This window comes from Plectrocnemia conspersa, unplaced genomic scaffold (genome assembly GCF_051122295.1).
Source record: "Plectrocnemia conspersa isolate PC_06_02 unplaced genomic scaffold, ASM5112229v1 ptg000001l, whole genome shotgun sequence".
Classification (NCBI taxonomy): Eukaryota; Metazoa; Arthropoda; class Insecta; order Trichoptera; family Polycentropodidae; genus Plectrocnemia; species Plectrocnemia conspersa.
The window spans coordinates 2,256,712-2,282,114 of NW_028277165.1; the positions used below are offsets into that span (position 1 = coordinate 2,256,712).

The 25,403-nt window shown below is 31.3% G+C and overlaps 3 protein-coding genes across 4 annotated transcripts in view; 1 reads left to right on the forward strand and 2 right to left on the reverse strand.

The window, feature by feature from the left end:
- The window catches only part of dsb (scavenger receptor class B member debris buster), a 95,270-nt gene extending 71,874 nt beyond the window's left edge, over positions 1–23,396 (forward strand). For both annotated transcript variants that reach the window (XM_088202513.1, XM_088202522.1), the window contains exons 4-13: positions 561–652; positions 2,461–2,621; positions 4,133–4,271; positions 18,803–19,006; positions 19,192–19,325; positions 19,524–19,645; positions 19,851–19,988; positions 20,059–20,177; positions 20,258–20,383; positions 22,418–23,396. In XM_088202513.1, coding sequence (XP_088058639.1) covers positions 561–652; positions 2,461–2,621; positions 4,133–4,271; positions 18,803–19,006; positions 19,192–19,325; positions 19,524–19,645; positions 19,851–19,988; positions 20,059–20,177; positions 20,258–20,383; positions 22,418–22,771 — 1,589 coding nt within the window. In that variant the 3' untranslated portion in view covers positions 22,772–23,396. The remainder of the gene's footprint in view (positions 1–560; positions 653–2,460; positions 2,622–4,132; positions 4,272–18,802; positions 19,007–19,191; positions 19,326–19,523; positions 19,646–19,850; positions 19,989–20,058; positions 20,178–20,257; positions 20,384–22,417) is intronic.
- LOC148238397 (zinc finger MYM-type protein 1-like) lies at positions 12,206–14,483 on the reverse strand. The gene has a single exon (XM_088202464.1). It carries the CDS (start codon positions 14,408–14,410, stop codon positions 12,341–12,343), a length of 2,070 nt encoding a protein of 689 aa, XP_088058590.1. The 5' UTR covers positions 14,411–14,483; the 3' UTR covers positions 12,206–12,340.
- Positions 23,397–23,927: 531 nt separating the features above from the next.
- On the reverse strand, positions 23,928–25,203 carry mRpS35 (mitochondrial ribosomal protein S35). Its single transcript, XM_088202707.1, has 3 exons — positions 24,956–25,203; positions 24,621–24,878; positions 23,928–24,547 (listed from the first exon to the last, which is right to left on the reverse strand). The coding sequence occupies exons 1-3, from the start codon at positions 25,124–25,126 to the stop codon at positions 23,981–23,983; spliced, it is 996 nt and encodes a 331-aa protein (XP_088058833.1). The 5' UTR covers positions 25,127–25,203; the 3' UTR covers positions 23,928–23,980.
- Between the last annotated feature and the right edge of the window lie 200 nt (positions 25,204–25,403).

Consider the following 25,403-nt stretch of genomic DNA (forward strand, 5'->3'; position numbering starts at 1 on the left):
AGAATAATATTGCTAAACATATTCTTTACAAAGATCGAATTGCAGCGCAGATTTAGTCTCATTGCATAATTGTATCAAATCCACAAGTCATTCGCTTTAATAAACTAATGAAAAATTCCATACATTATATCCAAAAAAGTATCAAAATGACCTTGCATAATTTTTTTTTGATATTTTTTTATATGTACCACAAAAATTGATTAAAAAATCCAATACCAAGTAAATACTCTGGTAATAAAACATAATTGTTATAGTGATTTGAATTAAAACAAAGATGGTAATCGGATGCTGCAATTGTACAATTTTGCTACGACGCTTGAATATCCTATATAGGTTTTTCTGAAGATGTAATCTATACGCTTTAGTTGCAAAACTAGGACGATGTGTGAGCAATCCAATTCGAAAAACCGCAATAAAATGGAAAATTTTCATCCACGTATGACTTTTTTGTCAAGGTCAAAATAATACTAGCTTGTTCATTCTTAGAATTAAGACTAATTAAATACAATTTATGTGAATATTAAATGTATTAATAATTGTTTTTTTTCTTTAATTCGCAGGAAGACTATGTGTCATCATGTTTGGAGTCTTCACACTAGCCTTAGGAATAATTTTAAGCTCGGTGCCTTGGATAGACTTCATAATTTTAAAAGTAAGTTATTATTATAAATGTATGTGTAACATGATTCATTTTCAAATGTAAAATCTATGTTAAATTTGGTTATTTAATCAAATCACTATGTAATTTTATTTATTTTATTTTAATGGCAAAATTTAAGTAATATTTAATATATATTAAGGACAATAATTTCTTAAATTTAGGTAATTTATATTATTTAAAGAGTTCTAAGAAAAAATTACTTTTAGGTTTTTGTTGTCCCCGCGCGTTCAAGTCTTTTTTTATACTACTTACAATAATTGAGCATGCTTCCGCTTTCGTGTACTCTATCATAAAATTTCACAACTATAAATGCCTCTTAATCAAGGAACTGGACTGATACTCTTTGATGAGCGATTTATTGCACCAATAACAGCAATCTCTAATGAACAAAGTCGTTAAAAATAAACGTTGATATGCAATACTTCAACAATCACTATATTATCAGCGGTTTATAAATTTTGCAATCAGTAGTGACGTAAATTTGTGCACTGTAAAATTAATTTGCATCTTATTTTATATGTTGTTATTTAGAAGAAGAAAACGTTATTAAAAAAAGTATGGTTTGGGTATTTTGATGTTAAACGTAAATGTTTTTTAAGAGCAACATCAGTGTCATTAGTATCACACAATAAAAATATTACGAAAGTATGAGTAATATTAGTCATCTTAAAAAATATATTTTTTATACAGAGTCAACGACACATTTACGATCAAGACTTGAGAAATATTTAAGTGTATAAAAATATGAATAAAACATATAGAAAAAGTTTTTGCTTTAAAATATTTATTACAATTGGAATGTAATTACATTTTTACATCAGAATAATTTTTACACTTTTTGCCATATAAATAAGATAACATTATGTATATATTTTATTAGATTTTATCGATATTGTTGTAAAAAATAGTTTTAAAACATTTTAAAAAATCGTTATAAATTACATTTTTATGATTTATTGTGATAAATATATTGATACTTAATTTAATATAAGTATGATGATTTTTTATAGTTTTTTTTATTTTTATTTTTTTTAAGTTAATACTTTTAGAGTTATTGTATTAATTAGATTCAGATAAGGCTTCAAATTTATTTTTTTAAATATTGTAAGTGTTTCTAATTGTGTAATTTAAACACACTAACAAATATTTGGTATTTTAAATTATTTGTTAAATCAATTGTCAGTATGAAACCTGTTTTAAAAAATATATAAAAAATAAATTATGAGCTTGGTGTATTTATAGTATAATATTAAAATTCATGGTTTCAGACATATCGTTTTAAACTTATTTATTAGCAATTTTATTTAGTTATATATTGCTTATTACAATTAAAAATATTTTTTGTATTTCACGGTTTTTTAAACACAAAATCATTGTAAATGTATATATTTATGGTTATATCTTACCATAGTTGCTTAATGATATAATTTTAATATCCTATATATTTAATTTCTCTATATTTGACTTATATATTATTAAGAAAAATCAATCGTCTGCTAACCGAAAGTATACATTTAGTTTTATTTAAGCCTACCTTATCTGTGAGATTAGTTGTTTGATAACTATATATGATTAAATCAATCACTTCTTAAATAACATGATTTGCATTTTATTGCACACCAATTTAGAAGATTATAATACAAGTTTTTTTTTTCTTACATCGGTATATTAAATAAGTTATTTCAAGATATACTTGCTATATTGATTTTTACTATATTGATTTTTACTGACTTAGCCGAATATAATACGACTTTTAATATTAAAAAAATACTATAAAAATATTAAACACTTTTTTTCAGAATCTTAAGCTATCAAACGGCTCGCTGAGCTTTCAATACTGGCAAAAGCCCGGCGTCGTCCGGTTAACCAAAGTTTACATATTTAACGTGACGAATCCTCAAGATTTTTTAGATAAGGGTCACAAGCCAAAACTCCAAGAAGTCGGACCGTTCGTATACAGGTAATCTATTTACATTATCGTAGTAAATTGTCTGTCATCTGCCATTGAGTAGTGCATCATATGTGCTGCGATGCGGGTCAAGTTTACACTCTGTCACTCTGATTTCGCTGAGTGTAATTATCCTATCGTTTGGTGTCATGGGGGTCAAATGCGATAGTCTGATTAAGATTCACGCCGCCGCTTTGACCCAATTTTGACATTGTTTATCCTGATTTTTCTACGTAGATCTCGGCACCGCGATATCTCTAAACTGGTTTCTCGTCACCCGTCGGCCTTCGTCACCATTATCCACAATCGTTACACATTTTGCATAATCCCATCTAAGTACAGCGATCCTTCTCCGATTCATACATATTCAAGCAGCGAGCTAGATTTTTTCATCTCATTTAAGTGCCGCCTTTCGGATCTTAGAGTAATGCGAATCCTTTAGATGAGCCGGCGTTAGGCTTATTTCTACTTCCGGAAGTTCTTCATTTTGATTTTTATAACTTTTTACTTTATTTTATATTATAAATGTATTATCTAAAGGCATTTATCATTTTTTTTGACCGCGGATGACACCTAAGAAAATGGCCGGTATGTATTGGGCACCTAAATGTATCATGAACCTTTGAGCCGTGTAATATAATTTTTTATACAATTTAGGGTTGAAGAACACTTTAATTTATTGAAATATTATTTAAATATCTTATGGCATATATAGGTGCTCCCCCACATATTTGAAATGGTGCGCAAAAATATCAGCCGCGTTGAAAAGGTTAAAGATGCTCTCAAATGCAAATATATTTTTTTATTAATTGTTGACCAAATTTATTTAATAAAGATTTCAAAACTTTTTTTATTCTTATATCAAATGATCAAATGAATATATAATATTTTTATTCAAAATGTATGTTTTTATAAAATAAAATAGAATAACAATTATTATTTTTTAAATGTAATTATGTATCTTTATTTATACAATGTTTAAAATGTTGGGGTAAATTATACCAATCTGATATACTCTCCGTTATTTTTTTAACGAATACTACTTGTTTAATAATATGCCATAGGTGATACTCAAAACCTGTTTTTAAAAGTTAAAAAACGTATTTTTAAATGTACAATATAGACCAGAATATGACCTACTTAACTACAAATTTAAAGTAACGTTTAATTCACACATAATAAGGCAAAGTGTTTAAAAACTCTTTTATATTCCATCATAATTATTCTATATATTAAAAATCGTATTTTTTGTATTTTATTAAATTTAAACCTATAGAATAAATTGATTACTTACCATTTTTATTTAGTGCATATTTAATAAATATAATATTTTTTATTCATACTGTATAGATTTATATGTATTCACATATTGTTTTTTTTATACACCATACTATAAATAATCATTATGAAATTGGGCAAGTCATCTTAAAAATTATTATAATAGCAAGACGGCTTGCAAACTATTATAAATATTATATATGTATTAAATTAGTGTATTAAATGTTTAATTTTAATATTTACAGAGAAGATATGGAGAAAGTCAACATCAAGTTTCATGACAATGACACTGTGACGTTTCAGCATAAGAAGATCTTAAGGTTTATCCCAGAAATGTCTGTTAATAAGATGGAAAAGCTCGTGGTGCCAAATATTCCGTTACTTGTGAGTATCTCTATTTTTTTATAAACAAAAATCATGTGATGCTTATCCGTGAGTTTATTACCAAATAAGTAAAAAACTTAACCGCATATGACGTCGTTGCGGTCAGATTTTTTTAATACAAAAAGTGTTTATTATATTCAATTTTCACAAACAAAATACAACGCAGAGATGAGTCAGACTAATATACAAGTCAAATCAAACAACAAAAGTATTGGTAAAAAATTGTATGAATTTAATTTAATTGCGAAATCAACTTTTCCGGTAATACTTTTAAAAAAAGCAAAACTTTTAAAAGTCATTGAAACAAGTTTAAATAATTTATTAACTTTTCGGCATTTTTAGGGCAAATGAAAATTAATATTTATGACTAATTATAATTATAGTTTATTAAATCAATAAATACTAGATAATATAAAATCGTGAGGACTATTATCTTAATACATTAAAAACAATACTTATAAGGTCAATGATGTAGAAAATTGTATTTGAATGAATCAAAATAACATTGATGCGATGCCCTTCCATCATTCACTTATGTGCATTCAACATTCTGTCAGTTTTTCTAAGCTCAACATATCCATTTAGACGCTCAGCTATTTAGCTAATTAATTATAATACTATTTTTTAATTATTTAACCTTAACTACTTATTTCCATTTTCTAAATTTAGAGTATAATTATTCTGTAGATTATTTTTAATAAAACTATTACCTTAATTGTTTGCAAATTCAAAACCAGTCAAGCAATGTGAATGTAAATATATTTATATGATATTTTAGTTCTCAATAAAATACCCGAAATTACGACTTAAAATCAGTGCTGTAAAAATAAAATCATAGGATTTTTTCTGTGCGATTTAGTGTAATTATATTAATTTTCATTAAAGGTATTAATAGTTCTAATGGGATATTTTATTTATTTTTATTTTTTTATATTTAAAATGGGAGAAAAATCAATCATTAGTGTTGAGCTTTACCTCTGATTTATGACTTTGTAAAAGCTCAATCCGATAATCACAAAGAATACATATGTTTACCTGAAAAGTGTTCTTTAATGTAAATAATTTCTGAAAGATCGGAATTAGTGTCTAGGTTCTCTTTGACTTTTTAAATCTTACGAATGCACATTGTGATAAGTTAAAATTTTTTAATCGCTCGTTAGCGTTCCAACTGCGACGGCGCCGGCACGATTTTGTTGCTTTTGACGTGAATTTTTGACTTCCGAGAAGTAATAATTATTCTTGGTCCCTCCTATTGACCAATATTCGATTTGTATATACTTTAACCAATTCTCTCATATCAGAAATCCGTAGTAATATCGATGAGGATAGCTAACATGTTCTTAAAATGTAGTGTAATATTATGCGGACAAACCATGGAGCAATGCGACATCTGTCTGTACTTATTCTTTACTTATTTTCCCCTGAGAGGAATATTTTTGAATTGACTTAATGAAAGTACTAAAAATATAATTCATTTTAGAACTTTCATTAGGTTAAGTTTGGGTTTGAACAGAAAATGGACGTTTCGCAACTGTCAAATAGAGTTTCATGAATATTTTAGAGCAGCATATAATTTCACTAGCATAGGCGCTAGTGAAATTATATGCTGCTATATTTTCGCTAGTGAAAATGTATTTAGATTTCACTAGTGAAAATATAACTTCACTGAAAAATACACATTCACTGTAACATTTACACATTACATGTAAATAAATATTGATCAGTATGTAAATGTATATATTACTTACTGGCACCTGTCAAATAAATTATATTTTCACTGGTAAAAATAAATATCCACCGGTGAAAATGTATTCCGATATAATTTTATTGAAATGATATATTTAAAAAAATATTTTTGCGACAGATTTGATAATTTCTGGTTTAGAATCAGTCATTCCATTTTTTCAGGGAAGAGTGGGGGCAAAAGTTTATTTTTGATTTTATTAAGTTTCATAGTATTTCATTAAATGACACGCATTTTTCTGGCCAAATTGAAGGGGAGCAACTGCCATTTAACGCCGTTGGAGCACCTAAAAACCAACATCCGCCACTCAATTGATATTATTTTTCATAATTAATGAATTATATCAAATTTACGATTAATAAAAGTTTAATCACTTTTTATATATGATATTCTTCAACATGAACAATGTATCGCAAAAATCTATCGAACAACTGAAGGACTTAAGTAATTAATCCTCACGATTTTATAGGGCATAAAATAATAAATATATGACAATTGACTCGTCAACATCAGCTTCACGATTCGGAATTTATTGTCTAAATATTGAGTTGTATTAAATACAGTAATTTAATTTATTTAAAGAAAATATGTACGTAAATCTAAAATCTAAACTTTTTAAATTGAGAATCATGGATAACAAATCATACGTATAGGTTTTGAGCAGTTGACACCGACTGGTCAAATTTTTTTTTCAAAAATGCTTTTACAACAAATTTTAGTAATTTGATAATTCCAAATAAAATGGTTAGGAATTACTAAATATTTTACTGTAATATGTTTAAAGAAGTGTCTCTGAGTAATTAATGAAATAAAATACTGAATCATTTAAAATGTCTACAAAAAATAGAAAATATATTGGGCATGACAGATACCTTTGACTGCAATGGTAAAACCATTTTGGACATGACATACATGCCTTTGGGCTTCTAAATGTTAAGCCAATTCTTTATATAGTTGTGTCAGTATTATTCTACTGATTTATTAATAAAACAATGGTGATACCTACTCTAACACGAAAAACTGCATAATTCCTTCTACTTCCTTGTGCCACTATATAGGTGCCACTGCATAATCGATCACTCTTACTAGAATCCATACTTTACTATTCTCATAAGATCTCATAAGAGTCATTCAGACAGATATTACACAAGAACTTGTCAATCGATACGGGAACGCGGCGGCGGATTACATTTACAGGTTTTTCGACTCGCCGTTGTTGTGTTATTATCGATTATAAAATAATAATTATTACGTGAGATTATATTGCGACACGATCGCGACTAGACCTTTTACGCGGGCGGATCGTCTTCTAGTTTTGCTCATTGTCGTTCTAATTATTGTATTGCACATTATAGATGTATGTTACTGTAGACTTGTTTGTTTTCACTCTCGCTCTTGTTGTTGACGATGTGCGTTATGTAATAAACATTAACAAACTTATCTCTGTGCCGCCTTTAACCTTTCGCTGCAATCCAGCGATGAGAAACAGTTTTAGTTTAACGCATGGAGTTTTGTAACAATTTTTTCGAAGCATGCCAATAACTGAAAATTAGTACCGTAATTGTTAAGCTTCACAAATAAACGTAAATGTATTTTAAATTTACATTCAGATATGGTGCATCTCATTTTTATTTGACTGGAAACTTTGGATTATACTGATTCACACTTTTTTTAATGTCTGTATATTTTATATAAAATATAGTCAATTAGTTAAACATTTATATTAATGAAGATTGATCGATGAACAATATGTTTAATTCATCTTAAACACAGTGAGAACCATTGTGATTTATTTACAAACGTTTTACGGGGCCGTGGAAAACCAAGTATAAAAAAAGTGTCAATCGTTGTTGTGGTGCCAACAAAAAAAACGGAATGTGATTGTTCGATTCATCACGAGCAATTATGTTATAAAAATCTTTATAATTGTGCAATTATGATGTCGATACTTTTTCCTCGTATTTACTAGTCACTTAACCGACAATTTTTCACATACTTTTTAAACATTTCCATTGACCTTAGAGTTCTGAACATTTTATAATTTTGCAATAACCTCTTATCCGATGACATGAGCATTTAATCAATCATATTCATGTTCTCGGTCGTTTTACTCATTTCTGTCGTGTACCGAGGGTCGCTTTGCGAAATTAAATTACGTACTTAAATAACATTATTAAGAACGTGCCACATAAGTCTATAGCTATTTAGAATCATAATTTATTTATCTATTAGACTTTTATGTTAATAGTTAATTATATATTATTTATAAATACAAAGTCAAGAAAACTGCGATTTTTAAGTGATTTTGTTAAAAAAATAAATGTTTAGATTGATTTGATTCACAATATTGAATATAAACTAATGGCTTATTAACTAACTAAAAATGCTTAACAGTTGCCTTCCGCAGCTAATCGTATAACTAAATGGTGATTTTTTAACAAGTATAGAACTTTAAAATGAAATAAAATACATAAAAATCGTGGTAATGGCATTATTGAAAAGATTATTTAATGTCAATAGTGTTTAAATATGATTTCTAGATAAAGCGCAATCTGTAAATTCAATTATCGAGCAGCTGGTGCTGTATTGTATATCGATAATAACGCGGCGAATGTTGGCTTCCAAGTCGTCCATCGTCTCTGGTTAAACGGCATAGACTAGCGACTTCACATATCTACACAGAAATAATCTAAAAGTGTTAAATCATACGATATGAAGGTCCATTACGCGAAATTAAATGTTTCCTTAAATAAATGGATTATGGCGCGTGCTATTTGGCATGTTGCGCTGTCTTGTTGAAACCAAAGCTCTTCCACATTAATGCAATTTAATTGGAGAACGAAAAAGTCAGTAATTATGAATCTATAGCGCTCTCCGTTGACTGTAATGTTCTGGCCGGCATTATTTTTGAAGAAATATGGACCAATGATTCCACCAGCTCATAAAGAACACCAAACAGTGACTTTTTGTGGATATATCGGCGTTTCAATAATGACTTGTAGATTTTCTTCACTTTAAATGCGGCAGTTTTACTTTTTGACCATACAACCAAAAATGAGCCTCATTGCTGAACAAAATTTTGTGGTGAAAATAAAAAGCAAGAGTTTTCGGCTCATTCACTGAATTTATGACGCACACGACGCAGCACGAGCTAGATTTTGTAAGCTCGTAAATCAATATTTTTTCGTAAAATCTTCCATAAAGTGGATAGACACAGTTTCAATTGCTGTGCACGATGGCGAATTAAGTCATTAGGATTCTCCTCGACACTACGCTTAAACAACTTTTTCAGTACGCATTGTACGATATCTCTGCGGATGCGTATGCGTGAAAAATAATTTACGGTTATTCGAATTAGTTGCTCGGGTAGACGTTTATGTCAACCGTAAAATGGACATAGCGCACGATAAATTTCGCGAACTGAACCACGATTTTCGAAATAAATTTGCATAATTTGCAAGCATTGTTCTGGCGTAAGTCTATTTATTATAAAATGGCAAACCAAACTGAGCACAAATCAGCTGATTTCTTGCCAATTCGAAAAACAAACCACTAAAAAACATTCTTTATATAGTATCAAATGCGTTTTGTAGTTTCTAGTGAATATTTGTAATGAAAAAATGACCTTCAAATTATGTTTTTTTTTATTCACACACATATATACATATATTAACTAGTAGTGTATTATTATTAATATTATTATTATAAGTATTAGTAAGAAGAAGAAAAATAATTGTTATTTTTCGTATATTTTTTTATTAATGCGATCATGGTGTTTTACGTTTAATATATCGAAGTGTTAAGTTAAGGTAGCTATTTTTAAATCACGGTATAACATCGAGTTGCGAAGAAATTTTATAAAGCAAATTTAATTTTATATAATAAAAATATTATATAAAATTAAATTTGTAAGAATATTTTTAAAAGGTTTACAACCACTGTCTTCTTATAACGCTGCATAAGTAAAGGCAGGTTCATGCCTAGTAGGCATAATAGGTATGAACCCGCCTTATTTTTGCTTTAGTGAAAAAAGAGACACTCAGATAAGAGACCTTTCCGAAGGTGTTCGTGCCATCAAAAAGTGAAGTCGAGAATGCTCATTTTTCGAGAAATGAAAATCATCGAGAAATCAGAATACCTTCGCATGACGATAAGCTACCTCTCACGTGCATGCCCAGTACATATAAATAATTTTCAGTAACATTGAAAGACTTGGAACGCTCTGTCTGGCAAAGAAAATCCATTTTATTCTCTAGCATCACATCTCATGGTTAAGACAGTGGTTTAAGACTTTAGTCAGCACTTGAAGGTACGCTAAGTGATAACTACATGATCGTAAACATTAAATAAAAGATAAATTGGTGATTGCTGCGATGCATTCAGATACTCGTAGAAGAGTTGATGTAAATATTAAAAAAACAACGTTTTTTACCAATATATGTATTGTCTTACACGACTAAAATAGTTTAGAGAACGCTGGTCCTCAGGGCCGGCCCTAGGTTATTTGGCGCCCCAGGCAAAAACTAAATTTGCGCCCCCCCCCCCCATTAATGTTTTTATAACTCATTACATCAGCTTAAAAGTATAATTTAATTTAAAGTAATCTAATAGTGTATTTGACACGATACTCTTTTTTGCGATTGTGGGTATTTAAAAATTTGTAGTTTTTTGTCGCGATTTTTTAACAAAACCTGTGGTAACACTCAAAAGCCTACGACAGGGCGATGCTCTAGCGTGCAGTCTGTTCAACATTGCCCTAGAAAAAGAAATCCGAGATGCCAAACTGGATAAACCGACAGTGTGTATAATAAATCGATAAAAATCTTCGCCTGCGCTGATAACATAGATATAGTGGCGAGATCAAAACAGGCACTAATAGAAGCCTTTAACGCCGTTGAATCATCAGCCAGGAAAATGGGATTGAAGATCAATGAAACGAAAACAAAATACATGTCGGTTATGCCTAGCTTGAGGAGCCAGTATCCTAAAAATCTCGAAATGAACGAGTACAATTTTAAGTGTGTCAGTGACTTCATATACCTCGGAACCCTATTAATAGCTACAAACGATGTCAGCAAGGAGATCAAGAGACGAGTAGTGTCAAAAATAAATGCTATTTCAGCCTAATAAAACAAGTCAAATTGCGGACACCATCTCGTCGTACAAAAATATTGCTCTACAAAACGCTTATCAGACAAGTTCTGACACAAAGTTTAGAGAGCTGGACACTTACCAGGGCTGACAATAGGCTGCTTGACATATTCGAGAGGTAAGTTCTCCGCATGATATATGGCACTATATACGAGAGCAACGAGTGGCGTATACTCTACAACCTCTTCCAAGAAGAGAGTGTCTCCAGAGTGTCATCAGAGTTGGAAGACTCCAGAAAGAAAGTTGGAAGAAAAATATTATTGTAACCGGTGAATGTTCGCTTTATATTAAGTTAAAAAAATGGGATAGCGAACCTAACCTGACCGGCGAACGGTTGATGATGTTCGATTTATATAAAGTTGAAAAATATGGAACAGTGTACCTAGCCAATCAATGACCGGTATATATGAAGTTTACTCGATTAATAGCGAACTTAATCTATGTAGGATCGCCATCGGTGTTCTCCTCCCATACTGTTAATCTTTCAACAGCCCGACTTCGCGGCTTCCACCCTCTTGAATACCGACGGCGAATACTTGAATACATATATTTGTAATATAAGAATCCTATCACAGAAATTTCATGGTTGGTTATATAGCATAAATGTTTTAATTGAGGTACTATTAAGAAATAAAACAGGCAAACACACAAAACAAGCAATTTTACATACATAATTATTAGATAAGAAATATTTTTTTTTTAAATATGGTAGAAAGTTAATTTTTAATACAAATAGAAACATTTTTAAAAAAATCACTCGGAGCTGAACCGAAGAGCGTAAAAACCATAGAGTAAAGAATATCATATAATATTCTACCGATATATATATTTTTTAACTGAACCGGAACGAAAAAAATAACGATTCGATGTCCTGATTATATAACATATTTTAAAATAAAAACATTTATAAACAACAAAAATAGTCATTATTAAATAAAATCCGCTAGCTTTAATAAAAAAAATTTGATAAGCTAGGAACCTCACAAATATGAAATAGCTACTGGTATTGTTTGAACAGTCTGTCAGATTTTCTCAGAAATTCTAGTCGTCCTCCCCATTGGTGCTTGCTTGTAGATTAGGAGATTAGGACAAGCGTTTCATGCTTGACATTACAAAATTAAAAAATTTTGTATTACGTTTGTAAAAGTATAATATTTTAATCGATTAAAATCATCTAACAAGTGAAATTTTGTTTTCTCGCCTTTGAGTTTGAAAATGTATTAATAATATCAGATACGTCAAGTTTTTGCGCTATTTCATTTTCTATTGATATTATTGCTAGGGAATTAAGACGTTCACTAGATAAAGTTGATCTTAAATAGGTCTTGATTAGTTTAAGTTTGCTAAAACTGCGTTCACACGAAGCAACTGTTATCGGGAGAGTTAATAAAATTCTTAAAGCAATCCATAAATTCGGCAAAACATTTTGTAATTCGTTAATTTTTATAAAATTCAATACTTCTATTGGAGTACTATTACCTTCAAGTATTAAGGTGCCAATTATTTTAATTTCTTCGCATAAATCATTACCATTAATATCACAATTATCTCCATCTTTAAGAATTAAATCTAATTTTGCACATTGTGTTTTAAGGTTGTTTAATTCAGGAACATGTTTTAAATCAAATAAAAATCCCCAAGTTTTCTGAAAATCATCTGTTTGTTGAAAGCGCTCTTTAAGAGAGCTTAATATATTATCTAAAATTATATTAAAAGTATTGTTTTTAAAGTTTTCTTCCGGGTTATTGCTACTTTCATCCACGCATTCATAATCAAATAATCGTTTTTTCCGACGAGTTCTTTTTTCAATAAAGATTGGTTCTATTTCCAATAGTTTTGCTAATTCTATTCCCTCATATTTAGCCTTATCAAATCCATTCACACGATAATCTGTTAAATATTCCGTACACGATTTTAATAATGATATTATTGATCCTAAATCCATACTTTTAGACTGCATCGATTTACTAATTAAATTGATACATTTCAAGATGTCATACCAAGTTATGAGGATCGTGAGAAATGATAAATCACAAAGCTGTTCGGATAACGTTAAAGCTTCGTGTTTAATTGCGGGATCTAATGAATTATCACTAAGTGTAGTCAGGGCGTCATGTACTTCAATTATTTGATTTTTTATCGGTTTAATACATTCGATTCGACTTTCCCAACGTGTTTCACTAAGTGGTTTTAAAGTAAAATCTGTTAGTTTTTCTGATAAAATTTTCCACCTTGCAGTTGATGCTGAAAATAACGTGTAAAGCCTATTTATGATTCCAAAAAAAGTAACTGATTCTACACAAGACACGGCTGAATCACAAATGACTAAATTGAGAGAATGACAACCACAAGGAACAAAAAATGCTCGCGGATTTTCAACTCGAATACGCGATTGAACGCCTTTATTTTTCCCTTTCATATTCGAACCATTATCGTAACCCTGCCCTCGACAATTTTTTAAATCTAATTTATGTTTTTCTAATAGCCCCTTAATTACTTCGAAAATTGATTCTCCCGTTGATTCATCTAATTCCTGATAAGTGATAAAATTTTCTTCTACTTTAATATTACAGTCATCAATATTTACGTATCGGATTGTAAATGATAATTGTTCCTTATGACTGATATCAGGTGTGCAGTCTAAAATAACGCTAAAATATTTAGATTTTCTGACGCGGCTTAAAATAGTATCTCTAATAGCAGATGAAATTAATGATAAAATTTCGCCCTGAATTTTATTACTACAATAAGAGGTGTTAGTTTCCTTAGAAATTACGCGCCGCACGTGTTCGTGCATAGTTACATCATATTTACTCAATAATTCAATAAGTCCTAAAAAGTTTCCGTTATTTGGGGTAAACAGTTTATCAGACGAGCCTCTAAATGAAAGATTATGTTGCGATAAATATAAAATTACGTTATACAGTCTTTCGAAAATCAGCTTCCAATGATCTCTTTCTTTTAAAATGACAGACTGTAGCTCTTGATCTATACATTTACCAGATTTAAATCGCTGAAGAGCTTCGAAATAATTTATGAACGCCTTTTTATGTTCAGAAGAATTTTCGTGGGAATTTAAATAACTATGAATATTTTTCCAATCACAACATCCTTTAAATCCTAACGAGGATTTAGAAAAACAGAATAACTTACAACAAATACAGAAAACCTTATTGGATTTTATTGAGTAAAATAGCCACCTTCTAAGGTAAGCTTCTCCATTACTTGACTTGCGGTAATACATACTATTTGTAAATGAACGATTTTCTTCATCTCGCTGATATATAATATCATGATTAACTGTTGCAGATAAATTTGAACAATTATTACTATCAATGTTTGTGTTTTTTTCACTAGTAGATCCGTTATTGAAAATAATGTTATTTAATAAACTATTATTATCATTATTTGAATTATTTGATACAATATCGTTCATACTATTTTCAGGAATATTCTTATTAAAGAAGCTAACAAACAATTTCGAACATTCTTGAATGTTTTGTTCTTTTACCAATTTTCTTTTTCGGTTTTCAGCTCTGGATAATTTTTTTGATGCCATTATTAAGGGTTGAATTATTTTTTTGTAGAATATAAAGATACTAAATACTTATATGTTCTTAAATAATTAAAATATCTTTACCAAGCATTAAAAAGAAAAATAATTAAATATATATTAGAAGCGATAAATTATAAAAAACTTAAAGTAGTAATGAAATAATCAAAAAGCAGTTTTTTAACTAATTATATATACATATAAGATAAAACCAAGACAGTATTAATATAATATAATAAAAAAGAAAGGTGATACTCAAAAATCACGATGTTTTAAATTAAATTTTATTTATGTAAGTATTTATGCTATTTAAAGAGAAATAATATAAAATAATACTAAGAGTAACGATTTACACGAATGAAATACAAAAATTACTTTCAGTATTTATCCACATAAAATGAAATATGAAAATAGAATATTATAAACAATTAATAATTATTAACAAAAAATCTTATCTCTTATCCTGCAGTACCGCTTTCCCAAAACGATAATCCCTTACTGATGATTTATTTAAGCAGATCGAATCATTCGATATACTTAAATACACGCATGCCTCTACATCTCTTTCACTCTAGTTACTAACACGCGAGCGATCGAGAGGGAAAGTGTTTCACCGACCGACACTGATCCAAAGGTCAAAATTCACACAAGGTCAAAATTTTGTTGTCCGATCTCTGTCTGTACCAGGGGCGTATATTCAGGGTGTGCTAGGTGTGCGGCGCACACCCGTAAAACCATCTAAAATATAAATTTAGAAATTTAGAAAATTTAGGGCATAAAGCGACATCATTTTGCATACAGTAGTATGCAAAATTATAAAATTTTAATATGCAGTGTATAGTATGCATTGGTATTTGTCAGTCGCTCTAAAAGTTTCCGCGCGACCGACACGCTATGTATTACTCATGTGGCGCGCCGACCTTGAGTGCGGCGGCCGACTAAAGTAAATTGTTCCGAGATTTAACGGCTGAAGTCGATCTGTCGGCTGGCAGCGCTCAGTAGTAAAATAGGTCTCGAATTTGGTGCACGTACTTCAAAAACTCTTGCGTCCGTCGCTGCTTTTTTATTACATTATATCACAACAACATGTCACTCATTTTTTATATTTTGGCGTAAAATAGTTTATTATCTTATTTACATATGATCAATACTTAATTTTCTATTCTAGATTATATTTTTTTATTTACCCCAATAATGATGAAGAATACTGTTGAAGATATTTTGAATAATCCATTTTCAAAAAGAAGTTATGAAATTAAATTGAAGATCATCAAAATTGGCAAACCACGTCCACCTCTTCCCAATTTATTTATGAAGCATAAAGACAATAAATGTGAATATACAAGACATTTTTCATTTTCATCATATGAACGAACTGAGTGGTTAACAGGCTGCGAACTTCGATCTAGATTGTTCTGTTGGCCATGTTTATTGTTTTCCAAAGAAAGAAGCGTGTGGAATAAAAGTGGATTTGCTGACCTTAGTCATCTGATAACGGCACTGAAAAAACACAAAAGAGCGCAGTCACACGTTCAATCATTTTTTTCTCTCAAAATGTTTGGAAAACAACGAATTGAAGTCATGATTGACGCTCAACGTAAAGCTAATATAAGTCAACATAATGAACAAGTTCATAAAAATAGAGAAATATTAAAACGAATGATTGACGCAGTAGTATATCTAGGAAAACAAGAACAACCTTTTCGAGGCCACGATGAGTCCTGTAATTCACTAAACAAAGGAAATTACCTTGAATTTTTAAATGCACTTCGAGAATACGATTCTGTTTTGGATACTCATTTAAATACTGCAACGGTGTTTCGTGGTACTTCCCCATCCATACAGAATGACATAATTGAAGCAATTGGTGATGTTATTAAAGATCATATTAAGGAAGAAGTAAATTCAGCAAATTTTGTCGCTATTATTCTTGACGAAACTTCAGATATAATGACGAACTCACAGCTCTCGACAGTTTTGCGTTTTGTTTATGAAGGTAAAGTTTACGAGCGGTTTATTGGCTTTACAGACGTTAGCTCTGATAAAACAGACGATAGCTTATTTTGCCACGTTGTAAATATAATTGAAGAATTTCAAATTCAAGAAAAATTAGTTGGACAGACTTATGATGGGGCGAGTGTAATGAGTGGGCATATTAATGGTTTGCAAGCCAAAGTACTCGAAGTTTATCCATTGGCCATTTTTACACACTATGCTCATATGTTGAATTTAACATTACAACAAGGTCTTTCCAATATAAAAGTGTGCAAATCATTCTTTCAAACTTTAAATGGATTGTCTGCATTCTTTTCGAAATCTTCCAAACGAATAAATGCTTTACAAGAGTTTGTAGGTAGAAGACTTCCTTCTGTTACACCTACAAGATGGAATTACACATCACGGTTAAGTAACACAGTGCAAAAATACAGAAATGAATTTACGGACTTTTTTCGAGACGTCGTGAAAAATTGTGAACTATGGGACCCCGACACTGTAATAAAAGCACGAGGTTTTCTTAGCTTTTTGGAAGATTTTGAAACAAGAAAACTTCTCCACATATTTTCAAACCTTTTTGGAAAAACTGATGTGCTATACAACATTTTACAATCTAAATCTTTTGACATATTATATTGCTGTAAGAAAGTTACCGAAATTTTGCAACAACGCAGACATGAACAGGAAATAATTATGAAACATTATGGGATTCTTATGTAACGGAAGAAAATTATCCAAGACTGAGTAATGATTTGCTTGTTGAAGAAAAGCACGCGTTTAGCCAACTATTTAATACAATAGTTGATAATATATGTAAGCAAATTGAATACCGTTTTTCTTCAATGTCCAAATTGGAATATTTTCACCTTCTGGAGAAAGAAAAATATGAGCAATATAAAGGAAAATTTCCAAATGAATTACTTACCAAACTGCAACAATTCTATGGAGCATTATTTGATTATATAAGTTTAAAAAATGAGCTTGCTGTTCTTTATCATTTGCCTGAATTTGCAGAGAAATCTGTTCATGAGCTTGTATAATTTATGAACACAAATAATCTTGAGTCAGGTTTTCAGAAAATAGATAAATTAGGCAAACTAATATTAACTCTTCCAAGCAGTACTGCTTCAGCAGAACGTTCATTTTCTGCTCTGAAACGAATTAATAATTGTTATCGAAGTACCCAAGGCCAAGAAAGGCTATGTGGCCTTAGCTTGATTTCAATAGAAAAAGGGATCCTTATGGATATTAAAAAGAAGAGCACTTTTTATGACAGCGTGATAGAAAAATTTATGATTAAAGAAAGAAGATTAGATTTTATATATAAATAATTATAATTTTATGTTTATTGGAAATTTGATATTTTTATATAATAATGTTTTAGATTAGGTTTGATGTTTATTTATTTATTTATATATGGGAAAAAGCTGTAAGGCAGTTTAGGCATGCCAAAACCTCGGCTAATTAAAATGAAAAAATGTACGTTTTTTTTAATTTTTTATAGCACACCCAATATTAACACCCACCGTACGCCACTGGTCTGTACACAGATTGAAAACATTTTTTAAATCTTAGAAATAACTACCAACTCCGATGTAAAAATAATCAAATCAGATATACCAAAAGTTGACGTTTTATGAAAGGAAATGAGTAATAATGTGTTGCGTTGATCACAAACCATCGACTCAATTTGTTTATTTTTTTACACACGTTTCTTATATATTTTTAATATTTTTTTAAGAATATATAAAAGGTTGAACATTTCACACGTTTTATGTATCGGGTCTGTAGATGAATTGGTTGTATTGTATTCTATACATATGACAAATAGAAATAATATATGCATGTTTTTATTGCTTTAGAGCGAATCGCGCTTAGGTCATCGTATTAGCTCGGCAAATAATATCAGATTATATTCTATAACAATATTTTTTGATAATTTTAAGTGAATATTGCGCCTTTATTTGGTATCACGGCGCCCCACAAGATCCAGCGCCCCAGGCGGTCGCCTGTACTGCCTGCCCCTCGGGCCGGCCCTGCTGGTCCTTACTACATATTTTTTTACAAGTGCTTAATTAATCGTTTCAGACTCTGTCCACTAAAAGCAACTATCTCGGCTACCTCATCCAGAAAACGATCTCAATAGCCCTAACGATAGCCAAAGTGAAACCCTTCGTCCAGGTAACCGCGGATGAACTGGTCTTCGGCTACGACGATCCATTCGTTAGCCTGGCCCACAAGTTCTACCCCAGACACAAGCGGCCCATGAGCAAGATGGGCTTGTTAATAGCCGTAAGTGACATCTCATAACATTGACGTATTGGTTACTTAGAACAATGGCTTTGGCATTCGCTGCGGTAGAAGAAAAAACACCGACGGAATTTATGTTCAACTACCGTAAAATGCGGTCGCTGCCAAGTTCAATGTTACACTAGATGCACATTTTTTTCATTATCGAGTAAATTGCATCATTTCAGAGAAACGGCACCTTGAACGAGGTCTCGACCATCTACACTGGCTACTCGGGGATGGAGAAGTTTGGTTATTTGGACAAAATCAACGGATTGGATCATCTGCCATACTGGGACGAAAAGCCCTGCACAGATATAAGGTATTATTTTTACTAAGTAATGTTCTAGATTAACTATAATAAAAAATCATGAGCAATTAAAATATTTTCCCATCTCAACAATAGCCTTGGACTGTCTTTACCTACGACTTGAAATGACTTAATATCTTAGTACTAAGAATATATTTTTTTCTATAAAATAAAATCACACATCCAAGATTGATTTTCATTTTATTTCAGGGCTTCTGAAGGATCGTTCTTTCCTCCAAGGGACATCACAAAATCGGATATAGTATACGTATACGACAAAGATCTCTGCAGGATAATTCCATTGCAATATAGAGGACCTACGGTCAAAGATGGTAAGCATCCCTAGTAATAATAATAAAAATGTAGTATAATATCGTGTACACGAAATTAGTAGAAATTAACCGAAAGATCAGGACGTATCTTATATCAATAAAAATCAAATAAGCACAGTTTATCTTTTAAAATACAGACTGTTTCATAAAATTAGTCCCTTTTAATATTCACAACTAGATAATTAACTTTTATCTTTATTTACAGGAATCGACGCTGATATTTACACACCTCCAGAAAACGTCTTTCAAACTGTAGATAAAATGCCTGATAATAAATGTTACTGTCCAGGAACTGAATTCTGTCCACCTAAAGGTTTACAAAATATCAGTCCGTGTCAATATGGTAAGTTCAAACGATCTTATCTACCACGTACAGATTAAAACAATAGATTGACTTTCAATTTACATTTCAGACGCACCAGTGTACCTATCGTTTCCTCATTTCTACGATGCAGACCCCAAACTTCTGGAACCGTTTGAAGGTCTAAATCCCATCAAAGAAAAACACGAGACATATTTTAAAATTCAACCAGTGAGATATTTCAATACATACTAGTTTAATTTTTATATTTGTGACTACAGTTTACTAACGCTGGGTTTGTGATATTTCAGAAATTGGGTGTTCCAGTCGAAGGAAAAGTCAGAGTGCAGTTGAACCTGAGGGTCGAGCAAGCTAAGAACGTAGCTAGTGTAGCCAAATTTCCTGATATTATATATCCTGTAATGTGGCTGGAAGAGGTAAATATAAATTCGCAGCAAGATTTTGGATTTGCTATTTTATTAGTGAACTTAATGCTTTCAAAGTAATCAGAAATATTTATCAGATAAGAATCAATTCGTCTCGATCGATTCGGCGTAGCTCTGTTTGGCGCGAGTTTCCCTGAATTCTCATTTATTCCGGAAAATATCAAGTTGGAAGCGAAGTGGTAGTTCGGATGTTAAGTTCTAACTAAAGTACCTGTTGGAAGTCCTAAACGAAGTGATTGAGTACGGCAGCGTTCTAACTTATATACCCTTAATGAATAGGGGGAACTACGGTCTAAACGTTTCATTCAGTTCTTGATCTTCTGACCAATACCAATGATTCACAGCGGAACCAGCTCTTTGTTTTTTTACTAATATAAACATATATTATTAGATTTTATAACTGCGTAACGTTAGATTCGCAATCGGTTTGAAATGTGGCCATGTAATTTGTATAATAATGAATACACATAAATATATACCATAGTACTGCGTCTTCGTAGTCTCCGAGTCGTATCAAAAATCGCGTTGAGCTCTTCTTAATTCAAGGTGACTGCTTTAGTTAAATCAGATCGAACGGTTAAAGAAAAACGGCTATTTTCATCAGTTGACCTTTAGTATAAGTTCAGCTTAACTCTCGTGTAACCCAATTGGAAGCGAAGTGGTAGTTCTATAGTCAATTTGTAATTAAAGTTCCTGTCGGAAGTGCTAAAAAAATTACTGAAAAATTGACTCTGGCTTATATACCCTTGAAGAATGGGGGATAGTTCTACGTTCAATGTCGATGATTCGGGGCGGAACCAGACTCTTTGTTTTTGTTTAATATAGATCTTATTCAATTTTTTGGTGATGTCACTATTTTATGAAATATTCAATTCGTAATTTCCGTAATAGAGAATATTGGCAAGAAACCTTATCTATTGTTAAAATAATGTCTTGTTTGGAAATGTATATAAATTCCACTAATGTTTGTCACGCCGCCGAAAAAATATCCATTCTTAAAAAATCCAAGGGACGCATTAACTATATTCCCATTTTAACTAGTCTTCCAAACTTATTTTGACGCAACAATTACGGTTTGTCCCGACACATCATCTATATAAAAAAATGTATTATTTAAAAAATCTCATATGGATATTTTATTACGGTAGTGATCAGAATTTATATTACATGGGTCAGAATACATTCGTCAGGATATAAGCGGCTAGAATAAGTATTAGATGGTCAGCGTTTATATCGCAAGATGGATAAAGTAATTTTGTTCATCTATTCTCGACATGTGCAGCGATAGCGACGATTTGCAAGTGAAATTAGATTTGTTTATTTCAGTTATAAGAATATAAGAATCGTTGCAAAGAACATGTGGAGATTTGACTGCCCCGCACTTATTATAACATTTCATAAGCTGCATTTGTCAATCCAATCAATTATTTTGTGTTTGTAAAGGCATTTAACAGACGTTATTAGCATTTAGAACGCTAATCATTTGGAATATATCATTTTCATGTACATTGTATTGTTTTATTGCGCTTTTAATGCATATATTCCACAAGTCCTTTCTCGTGGACTATGTGTATCTGAAATAAGCGCTTTTTACTTGGCCGGGTGGTCCCCACAGATCATTTTTGTTGCATATAAAAAGCGCAGAACAAACTTATTTTGTATTCATTCAGTTCAAGTGGCACCTATTTGTTTTAAGTGGAACTGTTTCATTACTAACGCCAAACTTTGTCAGTGATTTTAATTAGTCTATCACCTACAGTTGTTTGTTGTCAATTGAAGAAGGATGCCTATGACTGACCTTAATCTTTAAGGCTCTCGTCCTCAGTACGATTTTTTTAAACCACATTTGAACCGCACATTCTTTAACGGTATCTATACCAAAATTAATGATTAAGTTTGAGAGCAGTTTCTGCTGTTTAACCCCCGTTTTGAAGTGATACATAAAAATACTCGTATACTGAAGAATTATATTAGCATGAATACTATGAAATGACTTGTATATATAATAATATTTTATGTTTTCAGGGTGTGGATGAGCTTTCACCACAGATTAAGCGATGGTTGTATTTGGCAACGACTTTCAGCGCTATAGCCGCACCGTTCCTATCATACGGAATGATAGGCTTCGGAGTGTTAGTGTTAGTGTGCGTGTTTGTCAAAGCTTACAAGAGCTTTGTCTTCAACAGAGACACGATAGAATTAATTGAACTGGGTAGGAAATCGCTCAGGAGAGGCTCTCACCTGATAGCGAATAGTCCACACAGACTGATGGTGGCGCGAGAGTCTTACACGCTGCTGACGTCCTCGCCGAGCACGGGACAAAGACTCGCAAATTGCCATAAAGACGAAGACGAACAGGGGCTGATGCTTGGATCTTGAACGCAAGTTCTAGCTCTACACTCGAAGCTTTAATAAACAATGTGTATATATAGTTACGATAAAACAAAGTGTACATAAATCTAGATCAGTGGTGATTGTAAAACGCAACGGTGGATGAAGAGAAAATATATATGTATATGTATGTACATACACAAATATTTTTTTTATATCATATCAATATTGAACTGATGGAATTAAATATATATATATATGCATATATATTTAACAATGATCAATGTGATTGCGTAAATTATGTAAGAATATTTTATTTAAAATGTAATATAGATTGTATATTTATAGACATTACGACTGTTTGAAGTGTTTCACTTCACTGAGAGAATTTATTTAAGATATTTTTTTAAAACATTTTGTATTTTTAAAATAAATAAAAAAATATTTACCGAATGTTACCTGTGTTCAAGGACGAAAAAATGTCTAAAAAAATTGTTTCATTGCATTTTTTGGAAATGCAAATTTTATCAAATGACTCAAATCGTATGTGATGCGAAATTTAGTCATATTTTAATATATTATTGTATAGACATAACATAAAACATATTGAGTTGAAGACTATGTTTGAAAATAAAAATTATTGGTTTACGACTTTGAATAAATTTTACCCGTATTTTTGACTATTTTATTTGCTTATATTTTTAGAAATATATCTGTGTATTACACATAAAGTTAACCGTAAGTAAAATAATTATTATTTATTACTGGTTTTAAGCATGGCTAAATATATCGATACTAAATTTTGGTACATAGATGTCAATACACATATTTTTTTATGAAATAAATGTTTTAATACCGAGTGTTTAACGCTCCCACTTTTTTTTGGAGACTTACAGGTGGATGTAGAGCATTAAACTTTTGAAGGGTTCGTCATAGTGTATATAGATAACTTAGGTTTGTATATAAACATGTGTTACTTTTTATTTATTATATTTCTGTAAAAATTAAAAGTATCTGTGGCACATTTCAGTCAAACCATTTCAAGTCCCTTCCTATTCTCGATTGCCTGGCCAATACGATGATTCAGGGATGGAGGCAGACTATTTGTTATTTCAGATTATCAAAGATCCAACTTACTCGTTTATATATAGTTAATAAATTAAGGAATAAAATCAAGTGAGGGTTGATCAAAAAATCGCTTATATAAATACTATAAAATGAAAATATATTTACATAACTAAAAGCGTCAACAACAATTTAAGACCTATTCAACCGACTAATAGGCAACTCTTCGGTAACCGGCAATCCGAGCAATTGTAAAGCGGCTCTCTTGTACTTCTTCACCTGATATTCATTCTCGCCAACATTGAAGTACTCCGACACGGCTTCTTTGAACTCCTCTATTTTGGGTATTTCTTTAACATCAAACTTATCAATTTCTTCATCGCTCAACTTTTCGCCGCTCGTCATTAAAGTGTACCACTTAGTGGCAGACTTTTTAGATATATTATTGTCCCAAATGTATTCTTCCATATCGGCCTCGCTTTTTTCCGCCTCCCACTGTTCGACCTTCCAAGACTCGTGATACACGGCCGTGAGCAAATAAAATGCATAATCCATATTCTGCTTCCTCAGCGGACATCTATCGGTCACTATAGTTACGAGATCAGTCTTGGGGTCGTACTTGTCGTTTACGATACGCAAAAACTTATCCTTCGAATGCTTGTCCAGTTTTAAATTGCACAATTTGATTCTAATTGATACAATTCTGCTCAAAGGATTTCTGATGGTAGGACCGCTATGGCAGTAGTCGGACGTAATCACCTAAAAACATTATGCTACACGATTAATATATTATCATACGATACATATTAAGCTCATGAGAATATATACATACTTCCAACGGAAACATTTTCTCAGTTTTCTCATCAAGCTCTAGATCCACCGGCCAGTCATTGCAAAACTTTTTCAACGCCGCACATTGTTCTCTTATTGCAACAGGACTGAGATGTAGAAAATTTGGTATTTTCATAAGCTCAGAGTTACCGTAAGCCGCCGGCGGCACTTGGTTATTCAAAGGATAGCCTTGACGGAGGGGTAAAGGCACCGTTCCAGGGTGGAAAGAACGAGGACCAGTCCATACGCTAGGCCAGTGCTAGAACGATCAATTTACTTAGTATGATAATATAAGTATATAATTGATCACATCGAATGACATAATGAAAATAATACCTGATCTGTGGGCATAGAAGAGACTCTAGCCGGTGGCGCCTGTTCTCTCTTGACGAAAGCTGTCCTTTTATACCTTTCACGTTTGTTTATAAAGTTAAGTACTCGAAATTCTTCTTGGGGGGCCGAAGAGAAGGCCCGGCGCCCGGCCCAAAGACACCATCGCCGCCCCATTTTAGGTTATGTATATGCCAATCTTAACACTACTTTCCTTGACCATGTGCAATTCAAAATTTTTATTTAATTATACTAATTTTGCCATTCTTTTTAATTATTTCAGCGTTTTAAGACCTTTAAATTTTTCTCTATAAAACAAGAGATCTGTCGATCGATAGTTTTCCGTTAAGTTTTGCTAACGAATGTGCCGCCTAGTTGTAGTTATAATAAAATAAATAAATGCACCCCTCAAAAATATTTCTTCAATCGAAGTTATGAAATGTATATATACATA